The following is a 15910-nucleotide window of genomic DNA, read 5'->3' on the forward strand; positions in this document are numbered from 1 at the left end:
ACCTCTTCTCTGAAGAAGTAAGTGTGAACTTTATCCTTAATCAAGTAAAACTCTGCCTATCCCATGAAAACTTTGGACCTTTTTTTTCAGTAGCTCCACTTGATGGTTCTTGTTTGACCTCTTTTGTTGCAGACCAGCCGTTGTGAGTTTGAAATCCAGAATTAAGCGACCCTTCTTGCAGTTCAGCCTTCCCTTCTGACTCCTTCACTGCATCCTCTGCTTTTACATGGTCTCCATCAGCAGGCTGTCCCCCTTCGCTGTTATTTGTAGATTTAGAAACTCTAGTCATTTTAATCTCCACCTATTTGTACTTTTGTGAGTCTTCTCCCTGAAAGTCTTAGCAGGCAGGCTTCCTGAGGACTCCTTTAGTTTGCTCCTTGCTCAGGGACTGCAGGAGACACTGCACGGCTGTGTTGGGAAGGATTATTTATAGAAAATCATTCCTCAAATATTTTCTTAATCGTCTATCCTTTTAGCTGTGGAGAGGGCTGGGATTAAGGGAGCACTGGACGGGATACTGTGATATTTGCACCCATAAGGGAATGGGAGAAGCTGAGAGGGACAGGGAAATCTCTGTCAATTAGTTCTCCTCCTTTTTTCAGATCCAGCTTGACTCTCACACTTCTAATTATAACAACTAAAATTTCATCAGCAATTTCATGAAACTGGAACCTCTGTGCTCTTCAGGAAGAGGTATGAGAGACAGAGGAACATTACAAAGGAGAAGGTTGATTAAATATAGAATATAGAGGTGGCTGATAGCCTCTTTCCTGACACATTCTTTTAGCTGTAAGAGCAGTTGAAGAGAAGAGATCAGAATTGTCCTGTCTTCGATGTATCCTAGAAATACCATGGAGTATCAAAACTCACCAATTGGCATGAAGGGTTGGGAGGCAGGGCTGGGCCGGGACATGCCAATGGAATTCACAGCATAAATCCGCATCTCGTAAACCACTCCTTCAATCATCCTCTTGGCCTCATAGGTCAGCTCCTTTAAAAGGTCAAAGTTCAGCCTCATCCATCGATAGCTCTTCTTCTTCTTTCTCTCTAAAATATAGCCTGGAAAGGACAGCTGTTATGTGGTAAAAGAACTGGAAATTGTTATCTCACATGCAGGAAAAAAGAAAATCCTTTTAAGTGAAGGAGAAATTTCCTTGAAATGTCTAAGATGTGGCATGGAGTTAAAAAAAAAATTTATTTCTTTTATTCTGCTTCAATTCACTAACCTTGACTAACAGCCTAAATCCCCCACAAAGAATTAATTGGATGAACAGTTTGAAAATTCCTTTTATTTTAAATTAATGTTTTATCAAAGAACTGTTGCTAGATCTCTGTGTTATTTGCAAAGTGATGGAAATGCAGAATGCTTCCCAGACAGTGCAGATCTCAGGCTGCTTCAGCCCTACAGTGAGTGAGATATGGCCACTCACCATTTTTCTGGCTCTGACTTCCTTGGGAAGGAAAGAGAGCCTGTATGGTAGCGGAGAACAAAGGGAGCCGGGTGCGCTGCAGACCAAATCTGCAGTACAGCTTAAGGTGTCATCTCTATGCCTGGAATCCATGTCTTAGCACTTCTCCAGAACATCCATAGCCTTTCCAACACTACCATGCTCTTTTCCATAATGACTAAGTGAGGCTGGATTATCAGTATAAAAGATAAACTTCTCATTTCCCCAAACTGGGAATGGAATCTGTGATTCCTGATGCTTAATATGGAGGATGGTTGTACATCACATTGGAAACATAGATGTCAGATATTTTCCAGTTGACCTGCTACAAGGACTACTGAACTGTTTCTTTCCATTTAGCTATATTAATTTCTGCTGCTTCTCTGTGTTGCAGATAGAGTGACTGGATGGGATCCACATAAGCTTCTTTCAAACAAACTTTGCTGTGATATCTTTTAGCTACAGAATGAATATCAGAGAATAGTGATGTACACATGCCATGTATCTGAGTGTATTTTGTGGACGTGCTCCTACCCATGGACTGCAGAGGTCTGTACAGATGTCTGTAACAGGGGGCGGCTACAATAGCGTGAGTCCACAGCAAGGACTTATAATTGAACCATGCAGGAGAGTGATTCTGTCCCTGCAGCTCACCAAGGTCAAACTTGGAGAGGTTCCTTTGGTATACCTGGGAAGTATGATTCACACTTCAGGTGTCTCCAGGGATAAGGAGAATGACAGGCACATTTGATTTGCTGGCATGCTGTAGGCACAGACAAGCACAGCAGCCTTTCCTGTCAATGCTGAAATGCAAGAAGAGCATGGGAGTCTACAGAATGTTCTGGGAAAAGAACAGTGGAGGTATCTTTAAGCTGACAGGTTGTATCATCACTTTAAATGCATGAAGATGTACTCCTGGCATACTTGCTTTCAGTAGCTTTCAGAGTTAAATGCTGTAAGCGATGAACCTATGGTTCCTTTGGTACATTCCTGTTTTTTTCTCTCTTCAGCAGGGTCTATGAGACTGAGAGAAGTTTCATCAACTCAGTTTCTGAGGTTTTTTTGCTTTTACAGATAACCAGTGTTAAGCACATAAGTGTCAAAATGAGGAGGTTTGCAATTAAAAGAAAAAACAGGCAGAAAGGAGGTAAAATGATAATACCGGTTGTATTGGTGACATTTGGTAAAGCAGATTATTTTCCCAAATGCGTGAGAGTTAAAGATACTGTTTTAGTAATACAAAAAGCACACAAAATCCCAGGAAAGGTGAAGATGGGGTGTGAATTTCTATTTTATATCTGTTGAATATAGCTAATAAAGACTGTATCTGACTGCCTACAAAACCATCTGTAACAATATGAAGACAGATGAGAATGAATATGCCTTTCTCCCCTGCCTTCCTAACTTGTTTAAAGCTCTGTGTGAAAGGTTAGTACTGCATTTCAGTTTTCCTCTCCCCCTGTTGCAAGCGTTTTATTGGAGCTCTTGCACCAGTGCAGCCCTGTGCTACCTGAAGGAACCCCCTCAGGTAGTGTGAAGGGTTGTTACTGGAACATCAACAAAATCCTTCCTTTGACAGTGAAAACAAAGCAAAGAACTTTTCAAAATATGTGCCCTGAAAACCTTACAAAACAAAATCATAGCCTTTGTTTAGTCAGTGAGGTGAGGGTTGCCTGTGGTAATGACACAACTACTGGTAAATGTCTTTGCATGTAATATTTTGACTTCTTGCTTGCTTCCTGTCAGAATAGATGAAACCAGAAAGCACTGGCCCAGCAGTTCCTTGTTTATTCCTGCACAGGTAAATTATTTGATTTAAATGAGACAGACCTGGTGGAAATGAATGAAGTCCAGACATACAAATGCAAATACAAACTCTCCTCTTCCAGATACTATTCAGGGGATTAAAAGAATTTTAGACATTTCTAGCTCTGCCATCCCCATGGGAGTCCATATAGCTTTCAATGTATATTTTTTTCAAAGAAACTCAAGCTCCAGAGATCTTTATTAAACAAATTGCTAGATATGGACTCCACAGGAGTTTTTTCCCCTAAAATTGGTCCATACCCTGCATTATTTTCGATTTCTTCTGAGGATCACAGAGATTTCGGTCTAAAACTTACCATGCTCGGTGCAAAACTCAAAATGGTGTCAGTGATAATCTTGATTGTGCCTGCTGATTTCCTGCATCCCATGATAACTTTGCATTCTAGTTTTTAGTGCAGGTTTTAAGGTCACTAAAATGATTGAAACTGTTTTATGACCCATTGTTTTATATGAAGTAGATTTATGAAGCAGTTTTCCACTATAAAACATGTATTACATAAGTGCCTGAGATTGCAGATGTCTGGAGTTGATGACTGAGTTGGCCACAGATCTGTTTGGATATTCCTAGGTAAGCACAAAGGCCTGTACACTGACTTAAAATTTCAGTCTTGAATGAGGATAGTTAGCTTTAGCTATTTTTCATCTCACCTTTTCGTGCTTTGGTAACTTGTTTGCTGAAATACTTCTCTGCCTCAAATCGCACAGGCAGGGGGCACTCTCTGCTCAAAATTGCAGGCCAGGCCGCCCTGGGCCGGTTTGAAGGTTCAGTGCCTCAGAGCAGCTACGGCCTGAGCGTCAGCCTTCCTTATCTCTAAACAGAGAATCCTTCTGGGCCATTTCAAAGGAGCAGCAAAAAACATGTGCCAAGCTGCAGGGGACTTCATGTGTTTGCACTCTTACCGAGTACTGGTTGCCCACCATCGTATTTAGGGGGTTGCCACTGCACAGTGCAGTAATCTTCTCCAATGTTGCTGATTGTGGGAGCTTCTGGAGGGTCAGGAACATCTGAAGAAAGGGTGAGAATGAACGAGCGTTTTTATTGTTTCAATTTCTTTATGCAAGTAAATTAAATATTTTTAACACTTTTTTTTTTCCCTGTGTGGTATTGATGTAATGGTGTCCCCCAGGAATCAGTGTTGGGTGCAATCCTGTTTAATACCTTGAGTGATGATCTGGATGAGGGTATTGAATCTATCGTTAGCAAATTCATGGATGACACCAAGTTGGGTCCGAGTGTTGATTTGCAGGAGGGCAGGAGGGCTCTGCAGAGGGTCCAGGACAGGCTGGATCATGGGCCAAGGCCAACGGCGTAAGGTTCAACAACATCAAGTGCTGGGTGCTGCACTTTGGCCACAATAACCTCCTCCTGAACTACAGGCTGCAGGAAGAGTGGCTGGCATGTGGCCAAGTGGAAAAGGACCTGGGGATGCTGGTGAACAGTGGCTGAACATGAGCCAGCAGTGCCCAGGTGGCCAAGAAGGCCAATGGGATCCTGGCCTGGACCAGGAATAGTGTGGCCAGCAGGACCAGGACTGTGATTGTCCCTCTGTACTCAGCACCAGTGAGGCCACACCTGAAGTGCTGTGCCCAGTTTTAGGCCCCTCACTACAGGAAGGACACGGAGGGGCTTGATCACATCCAGAGAAGGGCAGTGGAGCTGGAGAAGGGTCTGGAGCACAATCCTATGAGGAGCAGCTGAGGGAGCTGGGGGTGTTTAGCCTGGAGAAAAAGAGGCTCAGAGTGACCTTATTACTCTCTACACCTCCCTGAAAGGAAGGTGTAGCCAGGTGGGTTTTGGCCTCTTCTCCCAGGCAACCAGAGACAGGATGAGAGGACATGGGTTTGAGGCACCTGGGGAGGTTTAGGTTAGACATTAGGGAGAAATTCTTCACAGAAAGGGTGGTTAGATATCGGAATGGGCCACTCAGGGAGTAACCACTCCTGGAGGTGTTTATGTAAGGACTAGATGCGGCAGTCAGTGCCTGATCTAGTTGACATGGTGGGGTTGGACTTGATGAGATCAGAAATCTTTTTCTCATCCAAATTTATTATCTGATTCTGTGATACAGCTTTGTCAGATAGCAGCAGTAGGTACAACCACAATGTGTTAACTTAGTCTAAAGGGAATCCTGATTTTTGATGCTTCTTTTTTAGGTTGATTTCCTTTAAATAGCATTGATTATTCATCTCCCTTTTTTTTCCCAGACATAATAAAATTTTTGCAAAAATGTGAGGTAATTCTGTTCTGTAAGATGAGACTTGCTCCAGGGTTTCCTATTTTCTCTAGAATAAATTTTATAAAATACAACTGCATGTCTCACATATTGTGTCACTTTGGAGATATTCATAGTAAATATCATGATTTAATATTTATAAAAGATGGAAGAATAGTCAGTATTTGTCAAGCAATTCTAAATTTTAATACTGTGGGTGAAAGTAATTTTCTTTTATCATTTCTGATTTGCTTATAACTAGTTCTTTTGTTATGTGTGCCAGGGTATCAGCAAATTAAATATTATGAAAAATTTATAAAACTTACTGACTCAAAATCATATCCCTCCCAGGTCTTTTGTGACTCATTGAAGAGTCTGTCAATCTGTTCAGCTTCTATCAGATACATTATGTTTCTTTATTCCATTAACTATTTACTGCTTATAGAATGAAGTAATCTCTGCTTAAAAACAACCCACGACAAAATTACTAAAAGTTTTCTTATTTCTGACAAGCATGAAGCATGTACTTCAGAATGGAATGTCATCTATAAAATGATAGAATCACCTGGAACAGGGAATATATGGATTACTACTGAGAGGTCTTCTCTTTTCACCTCTGAAAAAACACTTCTGCTGCATTTATGGTTGATAATGTTCCTCTCTTTATGATCTTTTCCCATTTTGTTAAAGCTAAAGTCAGAACTTGTATCAGAGAGATTTTAGACTTTTTGAGAAGGGTGAGCTTTAGCAGACTCAAGATTCTTTCGTGTTCTGGTTGTTTCTTTCCTTCACTTACCAATAACTTTGACTGTGATATCAGCCTTATCTTCTCCAACTGGATTCTTAAGTATAACTCTGTAAACTCCCTCATCCTCTTTTTCTGCCCCTTCAATGATGAAGACACAATGATCTTCATGCATTTCCACACGGACTCTGCCTTCAGATTCAAACAGGAGCTGTGGGCAGAGAAAAGGACAGATAAAATCATTGCAAGTTGTGCCAGGGACAGCCTGATGAGTCTGTAAAGTGGTGAAAAACTAGAAATCATTCAATATTACAATAATTATTGAAAAGCTGTAAAATGTTTCAAGTTCTTTTTGTATGTGGAAGAGAGAAAATATAGACTGGTTGGCTCACATAAATATAATTTGGGAAAATTGGATCTGGAAGTCTGCAGGTTGCTGGGATTCACCACTAGTAACACAAACCCAGTTATGTTTCAAAGAAGTTACTGAGTACTTCCAAAAATTCCTTCTTGAGACAGCTGCTAACATCACTGTGAAGAGTTTCATGGATAACAGTTGGTTACTGTATAAATTAAACCAAGGTTCTTGTAACTGTTAATGGCATCAGTGTGATTTCCGCCACTCAATGGCCACAATTAAGTTGTACATGTGTAATACTCTCCTTTTTTCCTTATGTGCCTGTGTATCTTTAGATTTAGAACAGGAACCCCTAGAAAGAACACATGTCCAAATAGTGATTAGTGCAGCAGGATCCTAACCCTGAGAATGGTTTATTGCTATATAATAAATGTAAAATATTTTTTACTCTATCAAGAGAGAAATAATTTATGTGAAAAATGAAAGTTGCTGCAAAGTGAGTCCGGTTTCACTTCTTTATAGTCCATCCACTCTCTTGACCCATTGTCATCTTCCCATGTGTCGTGTAAGATTTTGTTCTATTATTGGAGCTTACAGGTTACTGAGGGGAAAGAATCAGCACAAATAAATCTGAACGAGTTTTCAAATAACTGCTTTGATTCTCTGTAACCCAGTCTCCATGTGATGGTGATTAGAAAGACTTTCTCAATCAGCTTCTTACTCTTAAATTATTCACCAGATCTCTTGTGCCCAGCGGGGTCTGGTAATTAATTACCACTGTGAGGCAGGATAGTGGGCCTGATGTACTGTTTGACTTTTAATATCTACTGACTTAAATGTTATTTCCTTTTGAGTGTGGCCTTTTACCTGGAAAACTAAGAACATTTGTGTGGTTGCATAAATAATAAGGAACTTACCTTATTGTCGGTATTTGAATCACTGCTATTTTCTGAGGGAGTCATGGAATCATCACTCTTTCGAAGTAGGTCGTTTCTCTAGATAAGCAAAGAAACCACAGAAAGTCAGCTAAGGCTGAGCAGAGCAGTAAAGCTGTTTCTGCAACACAGACAAGAGTCTGTTGGGGGGGGTGAATATGGAGGTGGGAGAAAAGCAAAGTTAGGCAGCAAGCAGACCTGGGAAGGAAATCTTCCAAAACCAAAGTAAAAAGCAGAAATGGAAAAAAAGGTATCAGGATGCAGTGAATTAAGGGAAGGATAAGTCAGCTAACTCAGATTTGCTGCTTAGCAAAGGAAGATGAATGACATTCCTGCAGTATTATTGTAACTGGTTGTGAACCTGGCTGTGTCCTCTGGTACTAGTTACTCTATATGTGTAAGTACAAAAATAAGGATTACTTCTTTCTGTAACAGTGGGATAGTAAATTGATGTAAATATTTTAACACAGAAATAATCAGGTCTGTAACACTCGTTGAACAACATCTTTTGAGGCTGTGCTACTCTTTGTTTGGAATTTCATTAGTAAATATATTTTACACAACCTTCAATCAGGACTGGCTGCTTTTCCTCATATATTGAGACCTGCCACCTCATAAGTAATGCTGTACAAAGATTGTCTGATACCCAGTCATCATTTTATCACAGAAACTCCTGTAGAGAAGAGTCAGTTTCTTGGCTTTTTAAAAATTTGTTTCCATACTAATTCTGCATTGAAGGAAAAAGTTCTGAGTGCTATTAGATATGCTAACCTGAGCAAGAATGCAGCATAATAATGAAGAAATAGGAGATTAGGGGAATTAACATAATTGGCAATATTGTTTTTTCTGTATCTACACATATGGATGTGTAATGATGCTGTAGAATGTTATGCAAAATATTTCTGTTTTGTGCTAGTTATAGCTCAAGAGCCCACAGATGGTGAGGGGTGGGGATATTTTGAGATACCCAGAAAGGAAGCTCACTTAACATTTTAAGTCTAGCTTCTAAATTCTTTCTCTGATGTTTTGTAATCACTTTGATAAGACAAATAGCAAAGTTCCTCTATTTTTATTATATGAAATTCAGTTTTTTGCCACTAGTCTGCTAAGATGACATTTACTTCACAAATGGTAGAATCCTTGATAAAGACTAAAAAAAGAAGCTGCCACCTCCAGAAAATGTTCATTCTATCAGGTGAAGTTGATGGGGATGACTCATAATTTATTTTTCTCTGAGGTAGGAAGAGAATAAATATGTCTGGTGTCCTTCTATCTGCATCTACATATGTCTCCTCATATATAGTCAGCTTCTTCTTTTGGACTAAAAAAACAGGGAACAGTTCATAAAAAGGAACAGCTCAGGATGAATCACAAAGCCAGCTATGTCCCAAGCAGCTGCAGTTCAGGTATTTAGGTTTTTTTCTCTTTTTTCTGAGGTTTAAAAACATAAAATTGAAAGGAATATGGAAATGCTTGTAAGTAACCATAAACCAAAGTAATATTTGAGAAAGGAAAATAAATTTGCAGTTGTGACTTGCCTCAGACGCTGTGTCAGGTTGCACATTACCTTGTTCACTTTCTGCCAGATGACAGTGGGTGTTGGATCTCCTGATACAGGAACGTCCAACCTCAGTTTGTTCCCAGCCACCACGACAATAGTGTCAGGGGATTGGCCCAGACAGTCAAGGTGGATTTTAGGGGGTTCTAGTAAAGGTAGAGAAGATAAGTTTTACATATAGTTTGAGTAATCTGAATGGAAAATGAAAAAAAAAAAAAAAGAATATTCATGCATTAAATTAAAAATAATTCTGCTTACTTTGCTATTGAAAACATTCTTTCTTGCATATAAATAATGACTGCTGTTCTTACCTTCTCTTGGTACAAAATCTATCTTGACCTCTGAGGGGGAAAGAAAGGAGGAGACAGGGAAGAAGAAATTGATCAGAAAACAGAATTTACATAGCATTTGCACAAACAAAGTAATTTAAAAACTGATTGAAACTTCATAATGCATATTAATCAGCAGATTTATACAATAAATTAAAAAACAGGTTCTGTAAACCCATGTGATAATGGTAATGCAAAATAATAGGGAAAAACAATGTGTCTACGTTGAGGTATCAGAAAGGAGATTGGCATTCTCTTGCCTGGTATAACCATGGTTAAGGTCACCATTTTATCCCTGTGGAATTCCCATTACATGCTCTAAAATAACTTACCCAAAAACTGAAGCTTGGCTGAAAGGTTATAAGCAAATCCTTGAGGAATGAAGGAATAATCAGCCTCGTCCTCTGGTGTTACATCCTCAATAGTTAGCTTATGGATTCTGGAAACATGAACAAATACATTGCACTCCCTTCCCTTGCCTCCCCAGGAGAAGCAGGGCTATCTCGAGAGAGAAGGTGCAGGCCATAGGATACTAACAGAAATTATTATTTCTTCTTCTCGTGCCATGGCACAAGGCAACGACCACCAGGGCTGTAGTCTGCTCTGCTTTCAGTATTAAATCCAATCCTATTAAAGCCAGTACATTGTCTATGAATGGATTTTTTTTGCCAAGGTAGATCGTTTGAAGAGATGTAGCGTTTTCCTTGCTCTAGTCCAGTCCTTTGCCATTACAAGGGCAGTTGTAACGCTGCTGACTGGTTTCATTTGATCCAATTGTGAAACAGTAACTCTGACTAAACAAACTGAGAGGTGATTCTCCATCCCTGTATTATTTTAAGTTTGAAACAGAATACAGAAAAGAGTACCAGGAAAGACTTCACCTGATATTTAATGCTGAATCTTCTTGGTCTCCATTTCCATTAGTAGCTAGACTGCTAGGAAACTTGAGTGCAGAATTACTGTATATGTTAATATAAATGCTAATTTTTCTGTAGGGTTTACTCATATGTACTATCTTAACACTACTGTTAGTTTTAAAGTTCTCAACAATGTGTTTTGCATACCAAAACACCACGTAATCCTAATGAAAACTAAGATTTACTTTTGCTGATGCACTGCTGAAGTCATATATAGAAAATGCACCAACTCAGAAAGACTGCAGACATGCCAAAACAAGTCTGTCACTAAATGTTGGTTGCATATGAAAAGCTTCTAAACTTTTTACCTGTTAGCTGGAGCCAAGACAAAATCTCTCTTTATATTCTTAACCCCTGAGATAACAATTCTGATGGATGGCACTGCAAATCCCAAGCCTGTACCTGCTTTCTGAAACAAGACTGACCTGCCAATATGGGAGATCTTTATCCTTTCGTCTGGGATCACCTCCTTTCCGTTTTTCAGCCAGATTCCTTTCACGTTTTCATCTGAAACTTCACACTTGAAGACTGCCTGGTCACGTGCCTTCACTGTCAGGTCTGCAATGCTCTGATAAACTTCCAGCTTTTTCTCTGATATCGTGAGAATAATCGATACACACATCAAAAATCAGAATAGCTCTGTAAGTAGATGATGTGGATTTACTGAGTAGGAAAGGCAAGGGCTGAGCAAGCAATATGAAGGGAAATAGGCAGCCTGCAGGGCTTTAACAGGAGTGATAGCTAAGCACCTGTTGTTATCAGAGTATCTGCTATATCCGGCACACAGGTCTGAGTTCTCCTCAAAGCCTTTATTATCAAACCCCATGCCCCTTATTGCATCTCCTTTCTCCCTGTCAGGGGGATTATGCTACCATTCTGCACCATCTGGAGAAGGTTACCTTCAGCCTATTCTCATCTTTCAGCTTCTCTGGTTCTGGGACATTCCCTGTGCCTACCTTGCACAATCAGTTCAGCGACTGATACGCCACCATTGGTCTTCACAGTGTAGTGTCCACTGTCCTCCTTGGTTGACTCATTAATAATGAGATACTGCTTTTTTCCATCTTTCTTGAATCGGTATTTAAATGTTTCTTCTCGTGTCAGTTCAATTCCATCCTTTTCCCTGAAATACCAAATAGTGCTGGGTCATTTTTGCTGTGGTTGAAAGAGGAGAGTAAGGAGCAGCTTGACATTACTAGGGATTGGAAGACACAAGGTGAATCCAATCTTTGTAGCATTTCAAGCTGGCAAGAAAGGGGATTGTTGCACAAATGTCAGTGCAACCAGAATGCCTCTATCTTGACCATTAATTTTCCCGTAGGTATTTGACTTTTGGTTCAAGAGAATTCACCACAAGTAATTACTTGATTTTTTTCTATTTATGTGCTATAGATAAATAGGAAAATATGTTAAATGCTGTAGGAGATAAAAGGTTGAAAACACACTTCACCAGCAGGAAATTTACTGTCTTAAAAATGGCCATAAATTAAATGGGACTTGATGGGATATTACTTAAAAGTCTTAATTTTCCTGATGTGAAATATAATTGTTAAAAATCCATGATTTGTGGGCATCAGCAAAAGGAGAAAATTTTAGGATGTATTCAAATGAATGTGTATTTTGGATTTTGTAGCTCTTTCCATTCAAGGATGCCACAGTATACTTAAGACTTTACTAAATTAAGCTTCACCATCTAGCCCAGGAGGAAATTTAATTATTGCAATTTCCAGTCATCATGAAGGGAAATGCACAGGGAGGACTCACGCTGTTTAATCAAGGTCATACCGAAGTACATAAGGTGTTTCAAGGGTTTCCTGTTCCTAATCCTAAATAACTAAACAGCAAATACTTGTAATTTCTTCAATTTGCTAATTTTGTAGCATTACATTTTTTGTTATTACTTGAATATATTTCTATTTTGTTACTTGAGTACCGCTCCAGTTTGTAAATGAAAAAGGCTTTCTCTTTGATAGCTAGCCACATGGAAAAACAAATAGAAAATATGTGTGATTTTAATAGAGTAAAAATATTCTTTCTACTTTTTTGTTATTTCCCTTATTTGTGACCTATTTGTGACCAGTGACTCAGTGACTATTCAGCTTACAGAATAGCAAATTGAAATGCTACTTGGGACTCATTAAAATACTATAGCTCTAATTTCTAAGTAGATATATGCAAGAAAACCTTTTACCTCTATCAGAGTCTGCTAATGTAAATCACAAGATCAAAACTTTAAGCAGAAACAAAGATCCTACAACTTGTGACTTAGATGTTCCTGATACAACTGCATTTCAGAATACCTACAGGTACTCTGTACATGACTGTTAGAGCACAGCTCACTGGAACTCAGAGCTGGTTCAGAGAAGGACAGGCCTCCCTTCCAGGTCACACAGCGGTGCTTGTAAGGGAGGAAGCAGAGGATGCCTTTAACAACTACTTGAAACACAGCACTTGGTATTATTGTCAGGATAATGTTTCCTTTTCTTTCCTCTTCATTACTCTTCAGACAAGAGTCTGAGACAACATGTAAGATGATCTCTTAGGGCTGTTGTGATTCATGAAAATTAGTTCTGGAACAAGTGCTACAATGCTTTACAGAAACCTTTGCTGAATTGCTGAGAATGGACTTTAATCTCAAAGCTGAGCATGCTGCTGTCACTAAATGCAAAGCCAAGTACACGCACTGTGCCTAGACTTTGGGAGCTGAACTTTTAATTTTATTTTTCCATGGTATATTTTGATACAACACTCATGAAAAATATCTGAATGTTCTATTCACCCGATTGGTAAAAAAAATTCTCTTGAAATCTTGACTAAATAATGAAAATAGTCTTTTTGTAATGATTAGTGTCTTAAATCCCTAGGAGGAGAATACTGTCTTTAACTTGTGTTTGTTTTACTGACTGGCACATTGCTGATGCTGTGGATGAGTAGAGAGTTTGCAGAGGGGTATAGTGACAAATAAAGACTGTAAACCTTGAAACAGATCTCCAGAGAGCATTTAGCTTAAAATAATACTCTGCTGCTGTGAAAAGCAGAAAACCTCTTTAAGGTAATATTACAGGCCTTCCTTTGGCAATTGGAACTGTAAAATAGAATAATCTGCTGATATTAAAGTGTAAGTGAAGCATTATACAGAGTCATAGAAATGCTGGTTTACAGAACACCACAGGTCAGTGGCCCAGCCTCACATTTGTAGCAGAACTAGTGCAGTAATAGGTAGGTCAGCTGTGGTTTTGTCTTTCCAAGTCCAGAACATCTGCAAGATCAAATATCTGTTCTCAACTTCACCACTCAATTCCTCTTTGTCTGGAAATGCATTCCTATTTCCTGTTTACATTCTGAGGATTAATTGCTTAATGTCTTCTGAGATATCACTGATGTAGGTGATAACTGGGACACACAGATTTATTGCTATAAATATATATTACCATGGTTTCTTTTGATTTGGAGCTGATAAGATGGTACATCCAGCATTCAGAGATAGAAAAATTAGATCAAAACTATGTATTATATTTTTTTCTTCAAGTATTATCTTATTTCCAAGACATCTGAAGTTTAGAAAAAACCTGTTCCATGGTAATGCATGAGATGTAATAATGTGAAAGCTTCCTTGGTGATCAAGAGAACATTCTTTTCTGATTGCTCTGAAGACACCTACATGATTAATTCTCCAAGCCCTAGTCTGATGGCTGTGCCTCAGCCTTATTTCTGTCTTGTGCAATTCACATAATTGCCTTTGTTCATGTGCTTGTGGTTTTATATCCTGGATTTGAAGATTTAAGAACTATAACAGGTGCTCTGAGTTAGTGCCTGTTACTTGGCTTAAACTGTTGATCATTTCCCTAATGAGCCAGAAAACTGAAACTCTTTCTCCAGACTGTGTTTCAGGTTTTCCCTGGACATTTCTCTCTGTGGTCCAAAATGTTCCCTTTTGTTGCCAAAGAGTTTTTTGTTGACAGAGTCTCACATAACAAAACCAGTAAGATACAGTGTGAATGTCTAGCTGCTCAGTTTTCCATTGCAATGATTTGATGAGTTTCTCTGACCACTTGCTGCATTTCAGGCTGAGACAGCTGCTGGTTTGCCCTTGTCACATCAAATGCCCATCCCACAGATAACAGCTCTGTGAGATGTATGGGAGTTGTTCAAAGGCACAGGATCAAAGTGTGGCAGCTGCACTGTGTTCTGGGAGGGACAGATCTGGTTGTCCCCATCTCTTGTGACCAGGCATCTGCAGTCAGTTCCTGAATAATAGAATCCGTGTCCCCGTGCTTGTGTCTTTAATAGCGTAATGCACACCCTATGCTAGCTCTTGGACTCCATTTAAATTCTCAGTTCCTTCCTTTGGGACAGCAGATCATTAGTTGGCACTTTCCAGGAATGTAATGGGCATTGTGGGAATGCTTGATAACCATGTGTCTGAAGCTGTTAACAAGCACAAGGGAATTTCAGCTGGTAGAGAAATGAAGTGAGAATATGAGCCCTGCTTGTCATGCCTGCCCAAGCAGCATGCGCCTTCCAGATTCTGCTCAGCTGGAGTGCCCAAGAAAACAGGATCCATGGTCTAAGTGTTTGTCATCTTAATCTGCCTCACTGCAGAAGCATAACAACCAGCTTTGCAGGATCACCACAGCAGATGTGTTCCCTCTGTGTCTCAAGAGACACTTTTTTACCTAAGAAAAAATACTTTAGAAACCCAAATGCCTCACTGCAGTTGAGAAGATTTCAAAAAGTACATCAAAGTCACCACAGTATGGATCTGATTAGTCTGGGCAATACTTAGGCATTACTGAAGTGTAAACACTGAGCAAGAAATTCTAGAGACACTATAAAATATGTATACTTAATCTGGGGTTTTGTGTCATATTTTTGCTTCTCAGTTCCTCCTCCATATTTGACATATAGGAGGATGGACAATCTTTTGATGAAAACATTTATGTAGGTTGTGTTCTACCTTTTTATTCCACACCTCCTGGTATGTTCCATGGAGTAAGATGTTTCATGTTGGTTTGGTTTGCTTTGCTTTGTTTTTTTCTTCTTTTCCCTTACCATTTCACAGTAGCTCCTTCCTCAGACACTTCACACTCAAATTCCACTCTCTCTCCAACCATCACCATCTGGTCCTCCAGTGGGTGAGTGATCAGGATTGGAGGTTCTGAAAATAAAGAGAATTTTATTAAAATAGTATTCTGAAACAGTGGAGACCAGAGGTAGATTTCACCATTCTCTACTCCACAGGAAGAATCCGTGGACAAATAAATGGTGATGATCTCTGTCTTAGAACTTAACATTTACTATGCCAGACCACCTTATCTGAGTTTCCAAATGACATTTTTCATCAATTGGAATAAAAATATAGAATTAAACAGTTTTCATCTATATTGTAAATTTCTAAACAGGAGGCATTACTTTTCTGTACTATTTGGTCCACTAGTAGAACTTGGGGCAGATGTTTGTTTTCAGCAGAATCAAATTTTTAAAGTAAGTTTCTAGCCCCATTGTTGAGAGGTAAATGAGAATTAATGATAACTATCACTGTTCTGCTTTCCTGGTTGCTCTTAGGCAAAATTTTCCTCA

The 15910-nt window shown here is 39.3% G+C and overlaps 1 protein-coding gene across 1 annotated transcript in view; it reads right to left on the minus strand.

The window, feature by feature from the left end:
- MYBPC3 (myosin binding protein C3) overlaps window positions 1-15910 on the minus strand; it is a 60651-nt gene that overhangs the window by 19527 nt on the left and 25214 nt on the right. Inside the window, exons 16-25 of the mRNA XM_064713831.1 lie at window positions 15383-15488; window positions 11287-11453; window positions 10756-10921; window positions 9746-9852; window positions 9396-9425; window positions 9094-9230; window positions 7509-7586; window positions 6285-6444; window positions 4176-4280; window positions 871-1059 (exon numbers count right to left, since the gene is read on the minus strand). Of these exons, the coding sequence (XP_064569901.1) occupies window positions 871-1059; window positions 4176-4280; window positions 6285-6444; window positions 7509-7586; window positions 9094-9230; window positions 9396-9425; window positions 9746-9852; window positions 10756-10921; window positions 11287-11453; window positions 15383-15488 (1245 nt within the window). The remainder of the gene's footprint in view (window positions 1-870; window positions 1060-4175; window positions 4281-6284; window positions 6445-7508; window positions 7587-9093; window positions 9231-9395; window positions 9426-9745; window positions 9853-10755; window positions 10922-11286; window positions 11454-15382; window positions 15489-15910) is intronic.

The sequence above is a fragment of the Zonotrichia leucophrys genome, chromosome 5 (genome assembly GCF_028769735.1).
Source record: "Zonotrichia leucophrys gambelii isolate GWCS_2022_RI chromosome 5, RI_Zleu_2.0, whole genome shotgun sequence".
NCBI lineage: Eukaryota > Metazoa > Chordata > Aves > Passeriformes > Passerellidae > Zonotrichia > Zonotrichia leucophrys.